This window comes from Syngnathoides biaculeatus, chromosome 18 (assembly GCF_019802595.1).
Source record: "Syngnathoides biaculeatus isolate LvHL_M chromosome 18, ASM1980259v1, whole genome shotgun sequence".
In the NCBI taxonomy this organism is placed as follows: domain Eukaryota; kingdom Metazoa; phylum Chordata; class Actinopteri; order Syngnathiformes; family Syngnathidae; genus Syngnathoides; species Syngnathoides biaculeatus.
In genome coordinates this window covers 8,431,052-8,449,114 of record NC_084657.1, presented here as the reverse complement: position 1 = coordinate 8,449,114, position 18,063 = coordinate 8,431,052, and the positions used below count along the sequence as shown (strand labels likewise).

At 44.3% G+C, this 18,063-nt stretch overlaps 1 protein-coding gene across 2 annotated transcripts in view; it reads left to right on the top strand.

Moving 5' to 3' along the window:
* The window catches only part of igsf9bb (immunoglobulin superfamily, member 9Bb), a 142,522-nt gene that overhangs the window by 69,799 nt on the left and 54,660 nt on the right, over positions 1-18,063 (top strand). For both annotated transcript variants that reach the window (XM_061803778.1, XM_061803777.1), the window contains exons 6-7: positions 4,035-4,176; positions 11,460-11,605. In XM_061803778.1, coding sequence (XP_061659762.1) covers positions 4,035-4,176; positions 11,460-11,605 — 288 coding nt within the window. The remainder of the gene's footprint in view (positions 1-4,034; positions 4,177-11,459; positions 11,606-18,063) is intronic.

Below are 18,063 nucleotides of genomic sequence, written 5' to 3'. Positions count from 1 at the left end.
CAGCGCCTAAAAGTCCACAGCGGATCGCAAGAGAAGGGCCGCACCAGAGCTCAGGGTGGGACAGTGAGTGTGGCTCTCCACCAAAGATCTCCCGTTGCGGACGGAATCCCGCAAACTTGCTCCCAGGTTCGTTGGCCCGTTCCCGATTTCCAAGATCATTAACCCGGTCGCCGTCTCGCTGAAACTGCCCAGGTCGATGAGGGTGCACCCTACGTTCCACGTCAGCAGACTTCGCCCGAATCACACTTCGTCGCTGGTTCCTCCGGCTTTTTTTTTTTTTTTCGAACCAGCCTTTTCTGGCCGAAAAGCCTCGTCCTCGACAGGGCGAATCACTCTCTGGCTGCACATGTACTGCCTTGGGGTTTATCAGCACAATCTTCAGAATAAGACCAAGATTTGGTCATAGAGCGCTTTAGCTTTTCTCCTGATCGTGAGTGTCCAAGCTCATTCTTTTCCCTGCAAACAGCAATCCTAAATGGACCCTCCATTTTCGCGATCCACTTTTTAATGGAGTTACCACCTTTCACTTCTCTCTTGAAGGTTATTCCAGCAGTCTTTCTTGATGCGTTGGATTCATTCACACCATAATGGTATGCCACAGATGTATAACTTCTGCCATCTTTGATCATACCCACTTTTTCGCTGATCGTCATCATCTTCTTCCTCTTGGGCCCCGCGGAGAAAGCTTTCGCAGGGGCACAACGCTTAGGTGGTATTGTAACTATGTAATTAAAAAATAATTATACCTAAAAAGGTTATCGTTTCAACAAAAAAAGTGAAAGCGAACACAACACTAGGATACAGTACGTATGCAAGACGGTCAACAGTGTGAATGAAACTTGCGAGACGAAGGAAGGGTGGGACAAGGGAACAAGGGAAGTTGCTGGGTGAAACTTCGAAAATGCCCAGGCAATCAGCTCACGGGATAAACCCACTCGTGCTCTCATTGGTCAATGTCACACTGAGACCCAATCATATGCTTTGTATGCTTTGTATCATGGTTGCCGATATGGCTGTAATTTTTCTTTTATTTTTTGATGATTTTTTTTTGGGGGGGGCAATCAAAACCCACGAAGCACTGAAGCCGCATAACGTGAAGTGCAACGTGGCGAGGGAACCCTGTAGTATTTTTCCTTAAAATTACATTAAAAGAGTGGCAATTTTCTATTAGCTTTCTCCATTTCTTTTTATTTAAAAAAAACAACTTACATAGGAAAGAAATAACACGCACACAGGCACATAAATAAATAAAAGATAAACTCAAACACTCCGATTGGATGGCAACCAGTTCAGGGTGTACCCTTCCTTTTGCCTGAAGATAGTTGGGATAGGCTGTGCGACCCTTGTGAGGATAAGCAGCTCAGAAAATAGATGGATGAATAAACTAAAACAAGACAGAACTATCCAGTGGCCAAATGAACACCACTGAAAATATCTGGTAGTTCCACCAGTTTTCAAGGAATGCAACAAATGCAAGTAATACAAATATTTAAAAACAATAACAATCACAAATTGATTGAGGTAACATTAAAATGTATCTACAAATTTACCCGTAAAAGTTCTAATAAATGACCTCCTCCGCTATTCCCAGGGCTTAAGGTTGGAACCCAACTATGAAGAGCAAAAATCCATGCAAAATTTAAGCTCCTTCTATAACACCCAGGGGAAAAAAAATGTAAAAATGCGAAGAGGTTTGGCATCAGGTTAAAAAAAGACTTAAATTAGAGGGGGCTTCAGTGAATAGGTGTTGGATTGGGTTAAAAAAAACACTAAAAGGAAGGGGTTTTGAATAATAGCAGGTATAGTCCCCCCCAAAAAAAACACAAAAAAAACAGAGTATATTTATTATATTTATATACTCAAAACCAAGACTTTACTAGGTTGCTCTCGCAGCACACATATACTGGTAGTTAAACACATAGGCACACCTGTGGGGAATGTCGATTTGTCACATCACCAAACATCCTACATGTTTTTGGAATGTGCCAACAAGCTGGAGTATAGGCGGCATGGTGCTTCACAGTTCTGAGGTCCCAGGTTCTATCCCGGACCCGGCTGTGTGGAGTTCGGATGTTCTCCCTCTGCCTGCGTGGGTTTTCTCCAGGCAAGCCAGTTTCCTCCTAGGTGTGATTGTGAGTGCGGCTGTTTGTCTCTATGTGCCCTGCGATTGGCTGGCAACCAGGGTGAGAGGCGTACCCTGCCTCCTGCCCGTTGACAGCTGGGAAAGGCTCCAGCCTTCCCCACGACCCATGTGAAAATAAGTGGCTAAGAAAATGGATGGATGGATATATATCTGGCGGCACGGTGTTGCCGCTGGAAAATGTTGGCCTCACAGTTTAGAGGACCCGTTCAGAGTACACACACACACACATATATATATATATATATATATATATATATATATATATATATATATATATATACACAATAATGAGACGAATAATGAGTATTTGAACTTTCTGCTATATATCAAGTTCTCCCACTTAGAAATCATGGAGGGGCTCTGAAATTTTCATCATAGGTACATGTCCACTGTGAGAGAGATAATCTAAAAAGATCCAGAAATCACAATGTATGATTTTTTTTAATGATTTATTTGTGTGATACATCTGCAAATAAGGATTTGAACACCTGAGAAAACCAATGACGAGGTGATATCTTGCATGGAACTCCACTCCGATTGAGATTGACAATCATGTTTAGCTTCTTCCATTTTCAAATGATTGCTCCAACAGTGGACCTTTTTTCACCAAACTGCTTGGTAATTTCTCGTAGCTCTTTATAGCTGTGTGGAGTTGTACAATTTTGTCTCTGGTGTCTTTGGACAGCTCTTTGGTCTTGGCCATGTTACAAGTTTAAGTCTTACTGATTGTATGGGGTGGAGAGGTGTCTTTATGGAGATAACCGGTCCACACAGGGGCACATGATTCAGGATAATACATGGAGTGGAGGTGGACTTTTAAAGGAGGACTAACAGGTCTTTGAGGGTCAGAATTCTAGCTGATTGACAGGTGTTCGAATACTTATTTCCAGCTGAATCACACAAATAAATCGTTAAACAATTATACATTGTGATTTCTGGATTTTTCTTTTTAGATTATCTCTCTCACAGTGGACATGCACCTATGATGAAAATTTCAGACCACTCCATGATTTCCAAGTGGGAGAACTTGCAATATAGTAGGGTGTTCAAATACTTATTTTCTTCACTTTATGTGAGAGAGAGCGAGAGAGACTATTAATACAAACCCAAAGATAAGCCACTATGGTCAGTTGATCCGGCTGTGTATAGTTTACAGTAAAGATGCATTAATAGAGGTCCTCCTGGAAAGCCACTGACCTTAGAGATCAACTAAGAGACTACAGAGCCAGCAAATCTCCAGTCCTCAGCCGGTTCCAAATAGGGCAGGTTGGTACACAAATATGCTCACAGTCAAACACACACGCACCCCCCCCCCCCCCACACACACACACATACTGGTTGTCTGGCTAAGAGGTGGCAGATGGAAATACTCTGCCTGTTATCAGATCAGGATGTGGACCACAGATCAAAACTAACATATGGGACTAGCAATCTGCCTGCGTGTGTGCCTATTCTTGTACAGGAATATTAATTGTATATTATATACCAGAGATGAATTCTGTGATCTGATATGGTATAAAGGTAAAACGTATTGTTAAAATCAAAACATCAACATATGTTTTCCATAGTACGTAAAAGGTGTGAAAGGAGGATCGTCCGTCTGGCATAGCAAGGATCACTCGACAAATTGTTCTAATCCTTTTCGGAAGGCACAATAATTGTGATGACACTGAAGGAAAAACAGTGCACATGCTGGTGTTTTCATCTCTTTTGTCTCCATGAATACCATTCTCTATGCAGCTGCTGTATCATTGATGATTGCTGAATGTTTTACCAAACGCTGTGACAAATTTCAATCAAATATTAGGTGTAGAGTGAGACTGGACAATTTAGTTTGAGTGATACATCACTGTATATTCCTTTATTGTTTCTCATGTGTGTTCTCCACCAGGCCCTCCGTTCATTGTCTCACCACCAGACAACATTACAGTGAACAATTCACAGGACGCCTTCTTCACTTGCCAGGCGGAAGCCTACCCCCGGAACTTGACCTACACCTGGTTCTGGGAGGAAGACAATGTCTTTTTCAAGAAGTAAAGTTATGATGGAATCATTATTGTTAATCACACACTCATATGTGCCTTTTCTGTATTCAAGCCATTCCTTGTTTAAAAGCTAACATGGGTGTCAATATTATAGTGCTTGTGGAGGTTCCCCTTAATGTTTATCCATCTGTAGAATTACTTTTGAGAGTATTCATTTTCACGAAAGACCTTTAGTACAACCTCAGTACAAATCAAAGCAGCCCTCCTTCCACATCAAGGGTTATTTGAGCGGAGTACAAAGACGAATACATAATCTCGCGGCTGTAAATTGATTTGCTGAGCATGAAAAACATTCTCGGGAAAGACTGTTTCTGTCAGATAATATATACTGCAGTGAGGAGCGTAAACAGACTTTTTCTTGGCCTCAGAAGTTGAAGACAACAAACTTGCAAGAAAAACTTACAGTACAGTACAGAGGGTGATTCAGTTCATCTTACTGTAAGTCTGACCAAATCACTTCAGATCTAATCGGATTCTTAATTTTTATGTCCACCTAAAATGTAATTCACATCCTTTTGTCTGGTTTATGGTTGCTTATGAAAGGAAACGTTTCAACGTGAAGCACATCTTTCCAGAACTGTGATTGTTTTGGCAACAGTTTCACCTTGCCAAAACTGCATCTTGTTTTTGTTGCTGCTGACTCCCTTGAAAGCACCTATTACTCAACTCATCTTCATTTCTTTGGCATTTTAAAAACCATCACCAGTGTGACAAAGTGTCGTACAGTAATTCCCCCCTCAATAGCAAGGGTTAGGTTCCTGCCCCCCTTGTGGTCAGTGAAAATCTGTGATACAGTAATACCCTATTGACCACAATTTCTTATGTGGAATGCGCACCCATGTACAAACTCAATTCCAATGAAGCTATGATGTGTTTAACATGAGTAAAAACAGAATACAATGATTTGAAAATCATGTTCAACCTATATTTAATTGAATACACTTCGGAGACAAGATATTTAATGTTCAAACTCATAAACCATTGTTTTGTTTTGTTTTTTTTGCAAATAATCATGAACTTAGAATTTCATTGCTGCAACATGTTCCAAAAAACCTGCGACAGGGTCATATTTACCACTGTGTTAAATCTCCCATTTATTTATTTATTTTTTTACAAGATTCAATCAACGTTTGGGAATTAGGACACTAATTCCTGGAGCTTTTTTTTTTGGTGGAATTCCTTCCCATTCTTGCTTGATCTATAGTTTGAGCTGTTCAACAGTCCTTGGCAGGTTTTCATATTTTATGCTTCATAATGCACCAAAATATTTCAATAGGGGACAGATCTGGGCTGGAGGCAGGTCAGTCTAGAAGCCACATTGTTGTAACACATGCAGAATCTGGTTTGGCATTGTTTTGCTGAAATAGGTAGCGGCATTCACGAAAAAGACATTGCTTGGATGGCAGCACATTGCTCCAAAACAAGAACGTGCTTTTCAACATTAATGCTCTATCACAGATGTGTAAGTTACCCATGCCATTGACACTAACATAGCCCCACATTATCACAGAGGCTGGCTTTTGAATTTTATGTCTATAACAGAAGGAATGGGTGGTTCCCTCTTTAGCTCAGAGGACACAACATCCAAAATGTCCCAAAACAATTTGAAGTATGGACTCATTGGCTCACAGAACACTGTTCTGCTTTGCAGTGCATTTTAGATGAGCTCAGGCCCAGAGAAGTCGGCAGGATTTCTGCGTGTTTATGAAAAACGGCTTTTGCTTTGCATAGTTTTACGTTACACTTACAAATGTTGCATTGAACTGTATTTGTCTTATTTGAACTGACATTTGTTTTCTGAGGTGTTCCTGAGCCTAAGTGGCGATATCCTTTACACAATAATATCAATGTTTGATGCCTTGATGCCTGAGAGATTGAAGGTCCACTCACTGTTGGTTTCCGGCCATGTGGCTTACATGTTGTGATTTTTCCAGATGCTCTGAACCAATTGATGATTGTATGGACCACAAATGATGAAATCACAAAGAATCTTGCAAATGTACATTGAGAAACGTACTTACATTATTCAACTATTTTCTCACGTACTTGTTCACAAATCTGTGAACCTCTCCCCATCTTTGCTTGCAAATGACAAATCATTTTGGGAAGCTCCCGCGTTGGCAGATTTTTCTGTTATATTAACTGTTGTGGCTTCTAGTTCCCAGTCAGGGTGTTCCTCATGTGATGTTCCTCCCGCCCAATGTGTATACAGCTGAACATAGATAACTGTGTTGTTTTGTCTGTCTCTGCCTGTGTCACTTTTAAATAATGCAAGGCCTATTAATCTGATCTCTAGTAATGGGTGACAACTCACAAGATATACCGTTTCCTCTCTTTGCAAAGACTTTCCTTTCTTTTTTTAATAAAAATCCACAAAGACAAGATTGTCTCCCTACTTCGGGTGTCAGAAAAAGATTTTGTCAAAACTCTCCTTTCTTTTCCCCCACTCATAGCACCCGCCTGTTCCCAATTAGCCTGTACACCCGTGGGATGTTCTAAACAGGTGTTTGATGAGTTTTTTGGACCCCTGTACAAGCTTTATGGAATGTGTTGCAGCCATAAAAGTCAATGATTATTTTCTAAAAACAGTTTATCTGGTTAAACATTAAATATCATGTCTTTTGTAATGTATTCAGTTAACTATAGGCTGAACATGATTTGCAAATCATTGTATTTTGTTTTTATTTATGTTTCACACAACATCCCAACTTCATTAGAATTGGATTTGTGTAATACGTCCCCAAAAGTTGAGCTCGATATTCTGAGAAAGGCTTCTACTTATGTATAATGCATTTTTAAAATGCATGATTTTAGTTCTACTCACATGGTCAAAACATGAAGAAATAACTATAATTATAATAAATAATATATAAATAATTATTCTGAAGTTAAGCACTTTATTTGAACATGGAATAATTTCTTTTTAATGAATTGCTCTTAATTTGAAATTCTTAGCCCTACATTTATATATAAAATGAAAAAACGTGCAGTTGTGCACATATGTTTGATTATCTAGGCAGAATTTGTAGCGTGTGCAATTCTCTCAAGAAAACTTGAATGACCAGATGAAACCCATTTATTGTATTTCAATGGTACTCAATTTCATTTCATTTCAGAAAAGCATTATCTTGAAATGAAGCATAACCATTAAGAAATTAATGATGGTTGTTGTTCAGTCATCAGTTGCATTAAAAGAGTACGATGGATGGATGGATGGATAGATAGATAGATAGATGGATGGATGGATGGATGCACCCTGTGTGAAGTTTGCATGTTCTCCCTGTGCGTGCGTGGGTTTTCTCCGGGCACTCTGGTTTCCTCCCACATCCCAAAAACATGCATTAATTGGAGACTCTCAATTGCCCCCTGGTGTGATTGTGAGTGTGGCTGTTTGTCTCGATGTGCCCTGCAATTGGCTGGCAACCAATTCCGATTCTTTCCTGCCTGCTGATAGCTGGGATAGGCTCCAGCACTCCAGTGACCCTTGTTAGGATAAACGGCTCAGAAAAGGGATGGATGGCTGGATGGATGGACAGTGCAGTTGAAATTTCCGAGATTTCTGTTGTTTCTTGTAAGGGAATCTGGTAAACTGACTCAAGGTCAGTAAATATAAAGATTTGCCTGATGATAATAGCTTTTTATTATTATTTCAACTACGATTTTAATGTTTCATTCATTTTTTTTTCTTTGAAAAGAGATGTTTAATTGTTATTAGAATTATGAAAGTGTCCTTGGAAAAATGTCTCCATTGTAAGTCCCTGACTGGACACAAAGTTTGAGAATCCCAATTTAGGAGAGAATTTGAGACTTCTAAGCACACCTTGAGGTTGTGAAAATACGGTACATTATGTGAAAAAAAAAAGCAAATTCGCAAATATGGGCGGTTGTGAACAGTGAACCGCAAATGGACAAGGGCACGCTGTACCTACTTTCTGACACAACGTGAAAGCTTGGAAAAAGCATCCTGTAGTTGACTTTCTTGCTATTTCTCTTTTATCTGACAGTTCCTCCTCACATACTGCTATCCTGCTTTCAAAACCTACAAATATTTCTTCATTGACTGCACACATTAAAGCATAACTAAAACCAAAATATAAATTTTTAAATAGATAATGTTTTGAAAACTACATATAATATTATTCACTTTGATTTTAATACGAGTTTGAAAAAAGTGAGCAGAGAGCGTTTTATTAATGCGCAAAGTTGCGGAAGTCTCACCCGACATCCCAGTGGCTGCCATATTGCCTTCAACGTCATTTGCAGATGTCACAGTGGGACAGTCGCCATAGAAAACATGCTGTGCCACCTGCTATGGCAGATGAACAAGAGGGATTTTCAGATTTTTCTGATGCCCTTTCTGATACTGAAGCTCTTTTTGAAGAAGAACATCTCAGAAGCAAGTGAAGTGACGGGCCATTGTACTTTATCGTTTTGAACCGCATCAGACAATAGGCGGGTCACTTCTAATTGACAGCAGACCCCCACCCCTGACAGACGGACGAGGAGGACGAAGAACCCGATCAAATATTCAAAATATATACCTATATTCAAAATAACCCTATGTAGCATACTCAGGAAGACCCATACAGGGCGAAGTAACTACTTCAGGGGTGCCCAGACACCGTTGGGCGGTGGGGTAGGGGGGTGGGGGGTAGCTTCTTTCCCCTCCCCGCACGCAGCCGCCCACCTCCGCGACGGGGCAAACGGTGGCCACCGGCGATATGACATGGATCCTTTGTTACGTTCTGAGAGAAGGATTAGGTCGTCGGACATGGACGGAGTTTTTTATTAATACTGCTGCTTTAGTACGCTGACACCACACGGCCTTCCTGGAACATTCGCTGGAAATAACATTTGTTTGAGTTTGGTGACTGTACGTCATTTGGCTAGTTCGCTCTTGTTACATGCTACTAAACTGTCTGTACTTCTGTTTTGTTATTGTTTTGTCTTGTATTGTATTGTGTGTTATTAAATTGTCTTAAACGCAATACAAGTGCTTTGTGTATTTTTGCTGGTTTGACCAAGGGGATTTATTCGAAATTATCACATAACATACGCCATAAACTGTGAGACAAATTAGTCCCCCCCAACTATTATTTTTTTAATAGCTCCATACACACATACCTGTCATTTAGAACCCAAAAAACTCTTGTCTTTTCCACCCGTGCAATCCATTTTTCATGATAAACCAGGTCTTTTGGAAATGTGCGAAGAGTGAATCCATCCTCCCGAGTGTTCAAGTCAAATCCAGCAATACAACGAGACGGCATTTTGGCTAACACGCAGAAAAAACAGGTAATTTCTCATGGGTACAATAGGTATAAACCAATATAAACACTCAACCTGCTACTGCAAAAAACGTTACTTCCTGGTTCTTCATCAACTCAAACCAGTCGACAGAATTTTCATGGCGGGAGATGAAAAAAATCAATATACGGCAACATTCTGATGTGCTGTGAACAATCAGATGAGTCCATTCCGGCGGATTTTTTTGGGTTAACAACATACTAAATTTTATATCTTCGGTGTCAGTGGCCAACATCTTGATCAATAATAATGCTCAACACACACACGCACACACACGCACACATACCCTTATTGTGATGTCTTGTACCAGCCACTAGGGGCATTCCAGAAATCAGTGGCTTGATGGGCTTCATAGATGGGATATGAGGAATAAAATGTACAAAGCAAAAGGTAGTTGTTTGCGAACTTTGTGTGCTAACTGAAAAATAAAGCAATGTTAAAGGGATTACAACCCTGTCATAGGGAAATAAATACACAAATTGATGTGATGAATGAATGGTTGCGCTACTAGTAACAAATCTACCGGTAATAACATTTTAAAAAAATCCGTTAAACAATGGGACCATGATAACTAAGCCCATTGTAGCGTGGCTTCACTGTACATAAACTAGTAAAGACAATCATTTGAATGATGATCGTTGTTGAGTAACACACATAAAGAAGAAATGGTCATTTTTCTTCTGTTGCATTTAGCCCTTCTCCCTCTTGCTTCTCATAACTGCATTTTAGTGCTGACTCTTACCCCTGTCCAGAGCTCCTCTGGGATACATTCTTTGCCGAAATGATCATTGGCTGGCTCCACGTTGGGTCGAAGCTCCTCGCGGTTGTGTCATTGTATAAAAATTGCGAATGGCAGCGATATTTTCCAATCATTTAAATACTATGACCAAAACACTGCAACGTGACACAAGAGTGTGTTCTCCTCATTTAAAACACTCCTTCAGTGAGCCATTACCCATTGCAAGTCACTCCAGAAAATATTCTATTCCTTTCCATTCTCCAAGCCGCTTATCCTCACAAGGGTGGTGGGAGTGCTGGAGCCTTTCCCAGCATACGAAGGGTTTTATGGATGTGATTATCGTAACCAGGTTCTTGGCAAAGTCTTGCACAACAAGCGCACTTACATTACCCCAGAAACATAGAGGAAATAGTCAAAGACTGAATGAAAAATAAACAAAATACAAAAGAAAACAAAGCAGCATTCATCAAATAAGGAAAAAGTGAATTAAGTCAGGAAGTAAAATATCGTTATCAGTCATCTTCAGAACATACTCAGGTTTTGTTGCATTTTATATTTTGGTTAACTCTTAATCATTGCGTAGTCTACATACAGATATTTTTTTTTCTCCAGATAAAAATGGTTTTCTGTTTAAAAGAAAGTGCAAACATTTCAAATAATATTCCTTCCACTAAATTTCAAAATGAACAAGACAAAATTTACCTGTGGGCTACATAGGTTACTGTATTCTGTTAATCACTCTTTCCGTTCCAACAGAGGTAGTCAGTAAAATTTAAAATCCAAAGTCCAGCATGTTTTCTTATAGGCAGCAGATGACTGGTAATTTGTACTTTTGGATATGAACGCTTTTGTTTGTTCCAGTCAAGCAGCGGCAAGACCTGACATTCAAAATTGCCATCTGTTCTCCCTTGATATCTTGAATTGAACAACTTCAACATTCAGGGAAACTGAATGACTAGCACAAATTAATGTGTCATAGTTAAGTTCCCTAATCATTTAAGTGACAGGACACGGCTTTCAGTGAATGATGAACTCGTTAAAAAGAGGTTAATCAATAACTACCAATATCCGCAACCCCGAAAGGGGGAAAAAAAAAACATTCATAGCACTTCAGAGCAAATTTTACAATTATTCCTTTGTGCGTTAGCAGGAAAAGAGCACACTTGATAGATAGACTTGATTGAGAGGTTCCACATTTGACCTTTTTTTTCCCCCCTTTTCACAGCGATCTAAAGCGCAGGGTCAGTGTTCTGATCGACGGCTCCCTCATCATTGCCCAAGTCAAGCCAGAGGATGCTGGGAAATATACTTGTGTTCCTAGCAACAGCCTTGGCCTACCACCGAATGCCTCTGCCTACCTGACTGTGCAATGTGAGTGACCTGCTTGCTATACTTTCTATAGTCTTTGTCCTCACAGGTGAGCTGGAGCCAATTCAAGATGTGGGGGGCACATCCTAAACTGGTCACGAGTTCATCACATGGCACATATAGTCAAACAACAATTGACTCAACATTCACACATAGAATTCTAATTCTACAATCTAACTTCCAATACATGATGCTAGGTGGCATAAATATACATTATTCCATTGAAATCAGGGATTGAGAGGCGTTCAATAACCTGTTGCGCAGTGTATATTAAAGCACTTACACTATGAAAATAATTCTCAAAGTGGAGGTTTGAGTACCTCGAGTGTATATGGGCTCTCTCTATTGATACCCAAAAGAATTGCTGGCTAAATACATTTTAGTTATATTTAACTTTTTAGTACAATATATTTACAATGAATCATCAAGAGCTATTTATTCTAAAACTTTGCATAATGGTACTAAGGCTAGAAAAAATATGTATTTTTCTAAAGTTTCTGCTCTGTTTTTGACAAAGCATACTACATCACTTTAGTTTGATGTTGGTTGTGATGGTACAGAGTTATGAATTTTTGGGTGGTGCTTGGTGCCAAAAGTTTGAGACCAACAGGACAATAGTATAGGGGTTTGCTGCCACATTGAATCTCAGTAACTTTGGCAACCATTGTAAAGATTGCAGAGTTGCTGTTTTGTACATTTGCATTGTAATACAGTATTTAAAATAAGAAAACGTGACTGGAGGGGCTTTTAATATCCATACATCCATCCATTTTCTGAGCTGCTTATCCTCACGAGGTTTGCGGGAGTGCTGGAGCCTATCCCAGCTATGAACGGGTTGGAGGCCGGGTGCACCCTGAACTGGTTGCCAGCCAATTGCAGGGCACATGAAGACAGATAACAGTCGCACTCACAATCACACCTCGAGGCAATTTAGAGTCTCCAATTAATGCATGTTTTTGGGACGTGGGAGGAAACCGGAGTGCCCGGAGAAGACCCACGCAGGCACGGGGAGAAAATGCAAACAGGCAGGGCCAGGATTTGAACCCCGGTCCTCAGAACTGTGGGGCCAGCGCGCTACAGCTGCGCCATATGACTATCACTGCAATTTATTGCTTAACAACCCATTTCTTTAGGCATTTTTGTGGTGTAGTAAATGGAAATGGCTAATTGAAGGAAACTACAAAGAATAACTATGCCATTATTTAAAATACTGTATGTACATGTAAACAACAACATTCTCGATTTGAAAACGTCTATGCCTAACAATATGCCTCCTCGTGTTCTCCTTATTTAAAACACTCCTTTAGTCAGCCATCACTCATTGCAAGTAACTACAGAGAACATTCACAGGGTTTTGACAGAAGGAAAGTGGCTCCTCTGTGGAGTAGAATGCCAATATCAGTACAGTACCAACACCGGCTGTAGTCAAGGCAACAAATGTTTTGCATTCTATCACCCGCCTGCCTCTTCAGATTGTTATACATTAGCGTGTGCTGTGTTTGACAAACAGAGGCAGGCAACACCAGTCTTGGGGAAGAGGGAGGGAGAGATGGGATTACATCATTGCTGTTAGAGCAGGTATATGTTTCTCTTAGACTGCAGAGGGCTCTCACTCTCCACAAACAGAGTTATGTTGCCCATTTCATCTATTTTGTGGCCTGTACTCTAATATCCATCCATCCATTTTCGGACGGTGAGAACATGCACACTCCACACAGGTGGGGCCGGGATTCGAACCCTAGCCCTCAGAACTGTAAGGCCAATGCTGTAACCAGTTGGTTCACCTGTACTCTAATACTATTCCTTAATTTCACATTAACTCTGAAATATTTTTTTTCAAAATACATACTGTGTTGAAATCTTTCAAATTTTCACACCACTGATCTGGCCGCATCTCTCCTGAAGGTCCTTTCCAGTGAATAACCACATCTTGCAGCGGTAACCAGTGGGTGTGTTGTGCTGTGAGCAATAGCAGTCGGTGTCTGCGAGCAATAGCTGTGACTGCAAGCTATTTTTAGAAACATGGTTGATATTCTTGTCTTTGGCACTGTTAACAGCACTCCTCTGGGCTCTTTCTGCCAGAGTGCTGCCAAACATGCGGTCTGGAGTCTGAATGTTACAAAATGAACCTGGCAAATCACAATAACGCTTTCGTTCTCTCTGTTTCACCCTGACGTCACTTATAAAATAATTTCACCATCTCAACTCCTTCGCAATACCAGATGTCGTTATCAGGATTAAACTCACACCGCCTCCTCCACTCCTACCTCTTCTGCTGGCATCTTCCTCTACCTTACGTCATCTGTAACATCTCTCTCTCTCACACCTCGCTTGTCCTTTCTCCGTCACGCCAATTGTATTCTCATTCTCGTCACTCTCCTCTCTCTCCCACCACTTTCTTATTACAAAATTTGACCTGATTTAGGTTACATTTTTACCCCCCATACTTGTACTGGATTAAATTTGGTTTTCATCATTTTACCGCCATGTGATTATTCTGTTCTAGTCCCTCTTGTTCTTCAGATATACATCTTTTTTTTAGTTATGGTAGTTTCTCAAAAACTCAGAAATTATTCAGTATTGGGAAACAATAATGTTTTGATAAGGTTGTAGATCAGATCAGGATGCCCCCCCCCCCACCTAAACCCTGACAGCCCAGGAGGACGACCCGGACGCCAAGCACCAGGATCTCTACGGGGTGATTCGGGTGGATGACCGCAGTGAGGAACCAAACGGCAAAGCAGGAACCAGACCGAGGGAGGCAACTGGCCCTGATGAGGACCTCCCACGCTGTGGTTGCGAGACGACGAGGGATTGGTCGCCACCGAGGCTTGGTCAGGAGGCAGCCGTGGATTGGTCACCAATGAGGCCGGTCCTCCTGGAGGGGAACGTGAGAAGGCGGCGGCAGCGGCATCGCCACCTCCTCCTGGACAGCAACTTGAGAAGGCGGAAGCGTCCTCGCCACCTCCTCCTGGACAGCAACGTGAGAAGGCGGCAGCGTCCTCACCACCTCCTCCTGGACGGGAACGTGAGAAGGCAGCGGCACCATCTCCACCTCCTCCAGGACGGGAACGTGAGAAGGTGGCGGCGTCAGCGCCACCTCCTCCTGGACAGCAACGTGAGAAGGCGGCAGCAGCGCCACCATTGCCACCTCCTCCTGGACAGCAACATGAGAAGGCGGCGGCACCATCGCCACCTGCTGGACGGGAACGTATAGGCGTGCCCGTCGCCGTTAGAGCAGGAACTGGGGGCGACTGCAGACCGGTCGCCAACAAAGCAGGAGCGTGGAGCGGTCCCGGGCCGGTCGCCACTGGTACTCCTGGGCACGGACGAGAAGCGGCTGCAGAGACGTCGCCACCTCCTCGACAGCAACGTGAGGCGGCAGCGGATTGGTCTCCACTGCCACTTGAGCTCTGCTCGGAACAGCCAAAACTTCGATGTGGGAATGGCGAGGAGGCGGATCCGTTCCCACTGTCACGTGTGCTTGCAGTGCATTCGTTGATACAGCAATCTGGGCATGGCGCGGTGGCGGGTCCGTTTCCACGGCTACGTGAATGAGAGTAGGCAGAGAGTCAGTCGAAACTGACACGTGAGCGTGTCTCGGGAGCAGGTCCAACTGCCGCGTGAGCATGAGTCAGAAACAAGTCCGTTGAAACCGCGGTGTGGGCATTAGTCATTAACGAGTCCGTCGAAACTGCAACGTGCGCTTGGCTTGGCAGCGGATCCGTCTGCCTTGCTTTGACTGCCTGCCTGATCCCTGACCTTGGACCGAATAAAGGTTTCCTCTATACTGTCTGCCTGTCTCTGGAGTCGTGCATTTGGGTCCACCTTCGAGCCCCGTCCGTGACAGAACGATCTGGCCAAAACATGGACCCAGCCGACTCTGAAGCCATCCGCCATTCGCTGCAAGTCCAGGGCAAACGCCTGGTCGAGCAAGAGGCTGCTCTCCAGGTTACTAATCAACGTATCCATGAGCTCTGTGCCCGGCTGGAACCGTGGCTAGCTTCTCAAGCTAGCGTGGCGGTTATGCCGCCGATGGCCGTTCCGCCTGTTACGGAGCCCTCCTGTGCCGGCAATACTCCGCTCTCCCGACCAGAACGGTTCTCAGGCGACTCCGGCAACGTCAAGCCCTTCCTGGCGCTGTGCGACCTCCATTTTGAACTGCAAGCGTCCGATTTTCCCACAGATCGCTCCCGTATCGCCTTCGTCATTTCCCACATGACAGGAAGGGCGGAGGCGTGGGCCACTGCAGAGTGGAGTCGCAACTCGGAGATCTGCCGTTCATGGACGAGGTTCGTCTGCGCGCTTACCCAGGTATTCCAGTACGCGGCTCCGGAACGCAAGGCGGCGTCCTCTCTCATGACAATTGGTCAAGGCCGTCGCCGCGCCATTGAATTACGGATCCGGGGTGCCGAGAGCCGGTGGAACGAGGAGGCCCTCCATGACGCATTCTACCAGGGACTTTCCCCACAGATCCGTGGGCACTTCGTTGCCATGGATCTTCCGTCTTCGCTGGACGCCCTCATCGCACTGGCCCTCAAGGTGGATCAGCGCCTGACCGTGCGGGGGCAGATAGACGGCCTGAGGGAGGAGGAGACGGAGAGGCCCACCCCGGTCGCTTCCCGGCCACCCACGTTGCCTTCTACGTCGGAACCCATGCAAGTGGGGGGTCTCGGCAGCCCAGCGAAGGAGCGCTTACGTCGGCGAAGGGCGCTGTTTCTATTGTGGTCGTCTGGGACACCTAATCGCCCGCTGTCCGGCTCGGCCGAAGCGCCCCGACCTTGGGATCTCGACGCCGGTGAGTGTGCGGTATACTGGCGCTAAGTTGGGGCGATCGCTTTTGCACCTCACAGTCGGGACAGACTCTCACTTGTGCTTAGTGACCGCGTTCATTGACTGCGGTTCGGAGGCGGACCTCATACATCCTCGGGTGGTCGAAGCGTTGCGGGCGGCAACCTTCCCCACACAGCGTCCTCGTATTGCTTACGCCACCAATGGCAAGTTCCGCAAACTATACGTATGGACTTTCCGGACTCGCACACGGAGCGCATCAGTTTCCACGTTTTCAATTCTAGCAGCAGTGATATAATCCTGGCCCGTGGCTCAAGAGACACAACCCCCACATTGACTGGGTCACGGGTCGGATTATGGCATGGAGTGAGGGCTGTCGCAAGCAGTGTTGCGCCGCCGGGGAGGACGGAGGGATCCAAGTTGATGAGCTGAGCACCGCCCCCGAATTAGCCACGGTACCCTCTTGCTACCATGATTTAAATGAGGTTTTTTCGGAGTCAAAAGCAAGATCTGTGCCGCCGCATCGGCCTTATGACTGTGCTATCGAACTCCTCCCGGGTACCTCACCCCCCAAAGGGAAACTGTTCTCTTTGACAGGACCGGAGCACCAGGCAATGAGGGAATACATCGAGAAGTCCCTGGCAACCGGAGTCATTTGCCCGTCATCTTCACCAGCCGGTGCAGGGTTTTTTTTCATTAAGAAGAAGGATTCCACCTTGCGACCCTGCATCGACTACAGAGGATTGAATGACATCACGGTCAAGAACAGGTACCTCTTGCCCCTGATAGCTACAGCCTTTGAACTCCTCTAAGGAGCCCGGATCTTCACAAAACTGGACTTGCGCAGCGCGTATCATCTGGTGTGGATCCGGGAGTGCGACGAATGGAAGACGGCTTTCAACACTCCCACGGGGCATTACGAGTATCTCGTGATGCCCTTCGGACTGACCAACGCCCCGGCCGTCTTTCAGAACTTCATTAACGACGTGCTTAGGGACTTCCTGAATAAATCTGTCTTTGTATACCTGGATGACATTCTTATCTTTTCGGCAGACCTAACCTCTCAGATTCAACAGGTCAGAGAAGTGCTCCGGCGTCTTTTGCAGCACCAATTGTTCGTAAATATGGACAAGTGTGAGTTCCACCGAGCATCCGTGTCCTTCCTGGGCTTCGTTCTGGCGGAGGGAGAGATACCCATGGACCCCGGGAAGGTCGACGTGGTGCTGCGGTGGCCTACCCCTGCCAGCAGGAAGGACGTACAGAGGTTCTTAGGATTCGCCAATTTCTATAGGAAGTTCATAAGGAACTTCAGCTCCGTGGCCACTCCTCTGCATGCGCTCACCTCACCACACACCGCCTTCGCGTGGTCCGGGACCTGCCAGGAGGCCTTCAGCAGGCTTAAGGCAAGTTTCACTGCCGCGCCCGTTCTCATTGTTCCAAACCCAGATAACCAGTTTATGGTGGAGGTTGACGCATCTAATTCGGGAATCGGAGCCGCCTTGTCTCAGAGGAGTCCCAGGGATGGACGGATCCACCCGTGCGCGTTCCTGTCTAGGAAGCTGACCCCAGCAGAGAGGAACTACGACGTGGGAAATCGGGAACTGCTGGCGGTCAAGACCGCGTTGGAGGAGTGGCGGCACTGGCTGGAGGGCTCGCAAGAACCAATCCTG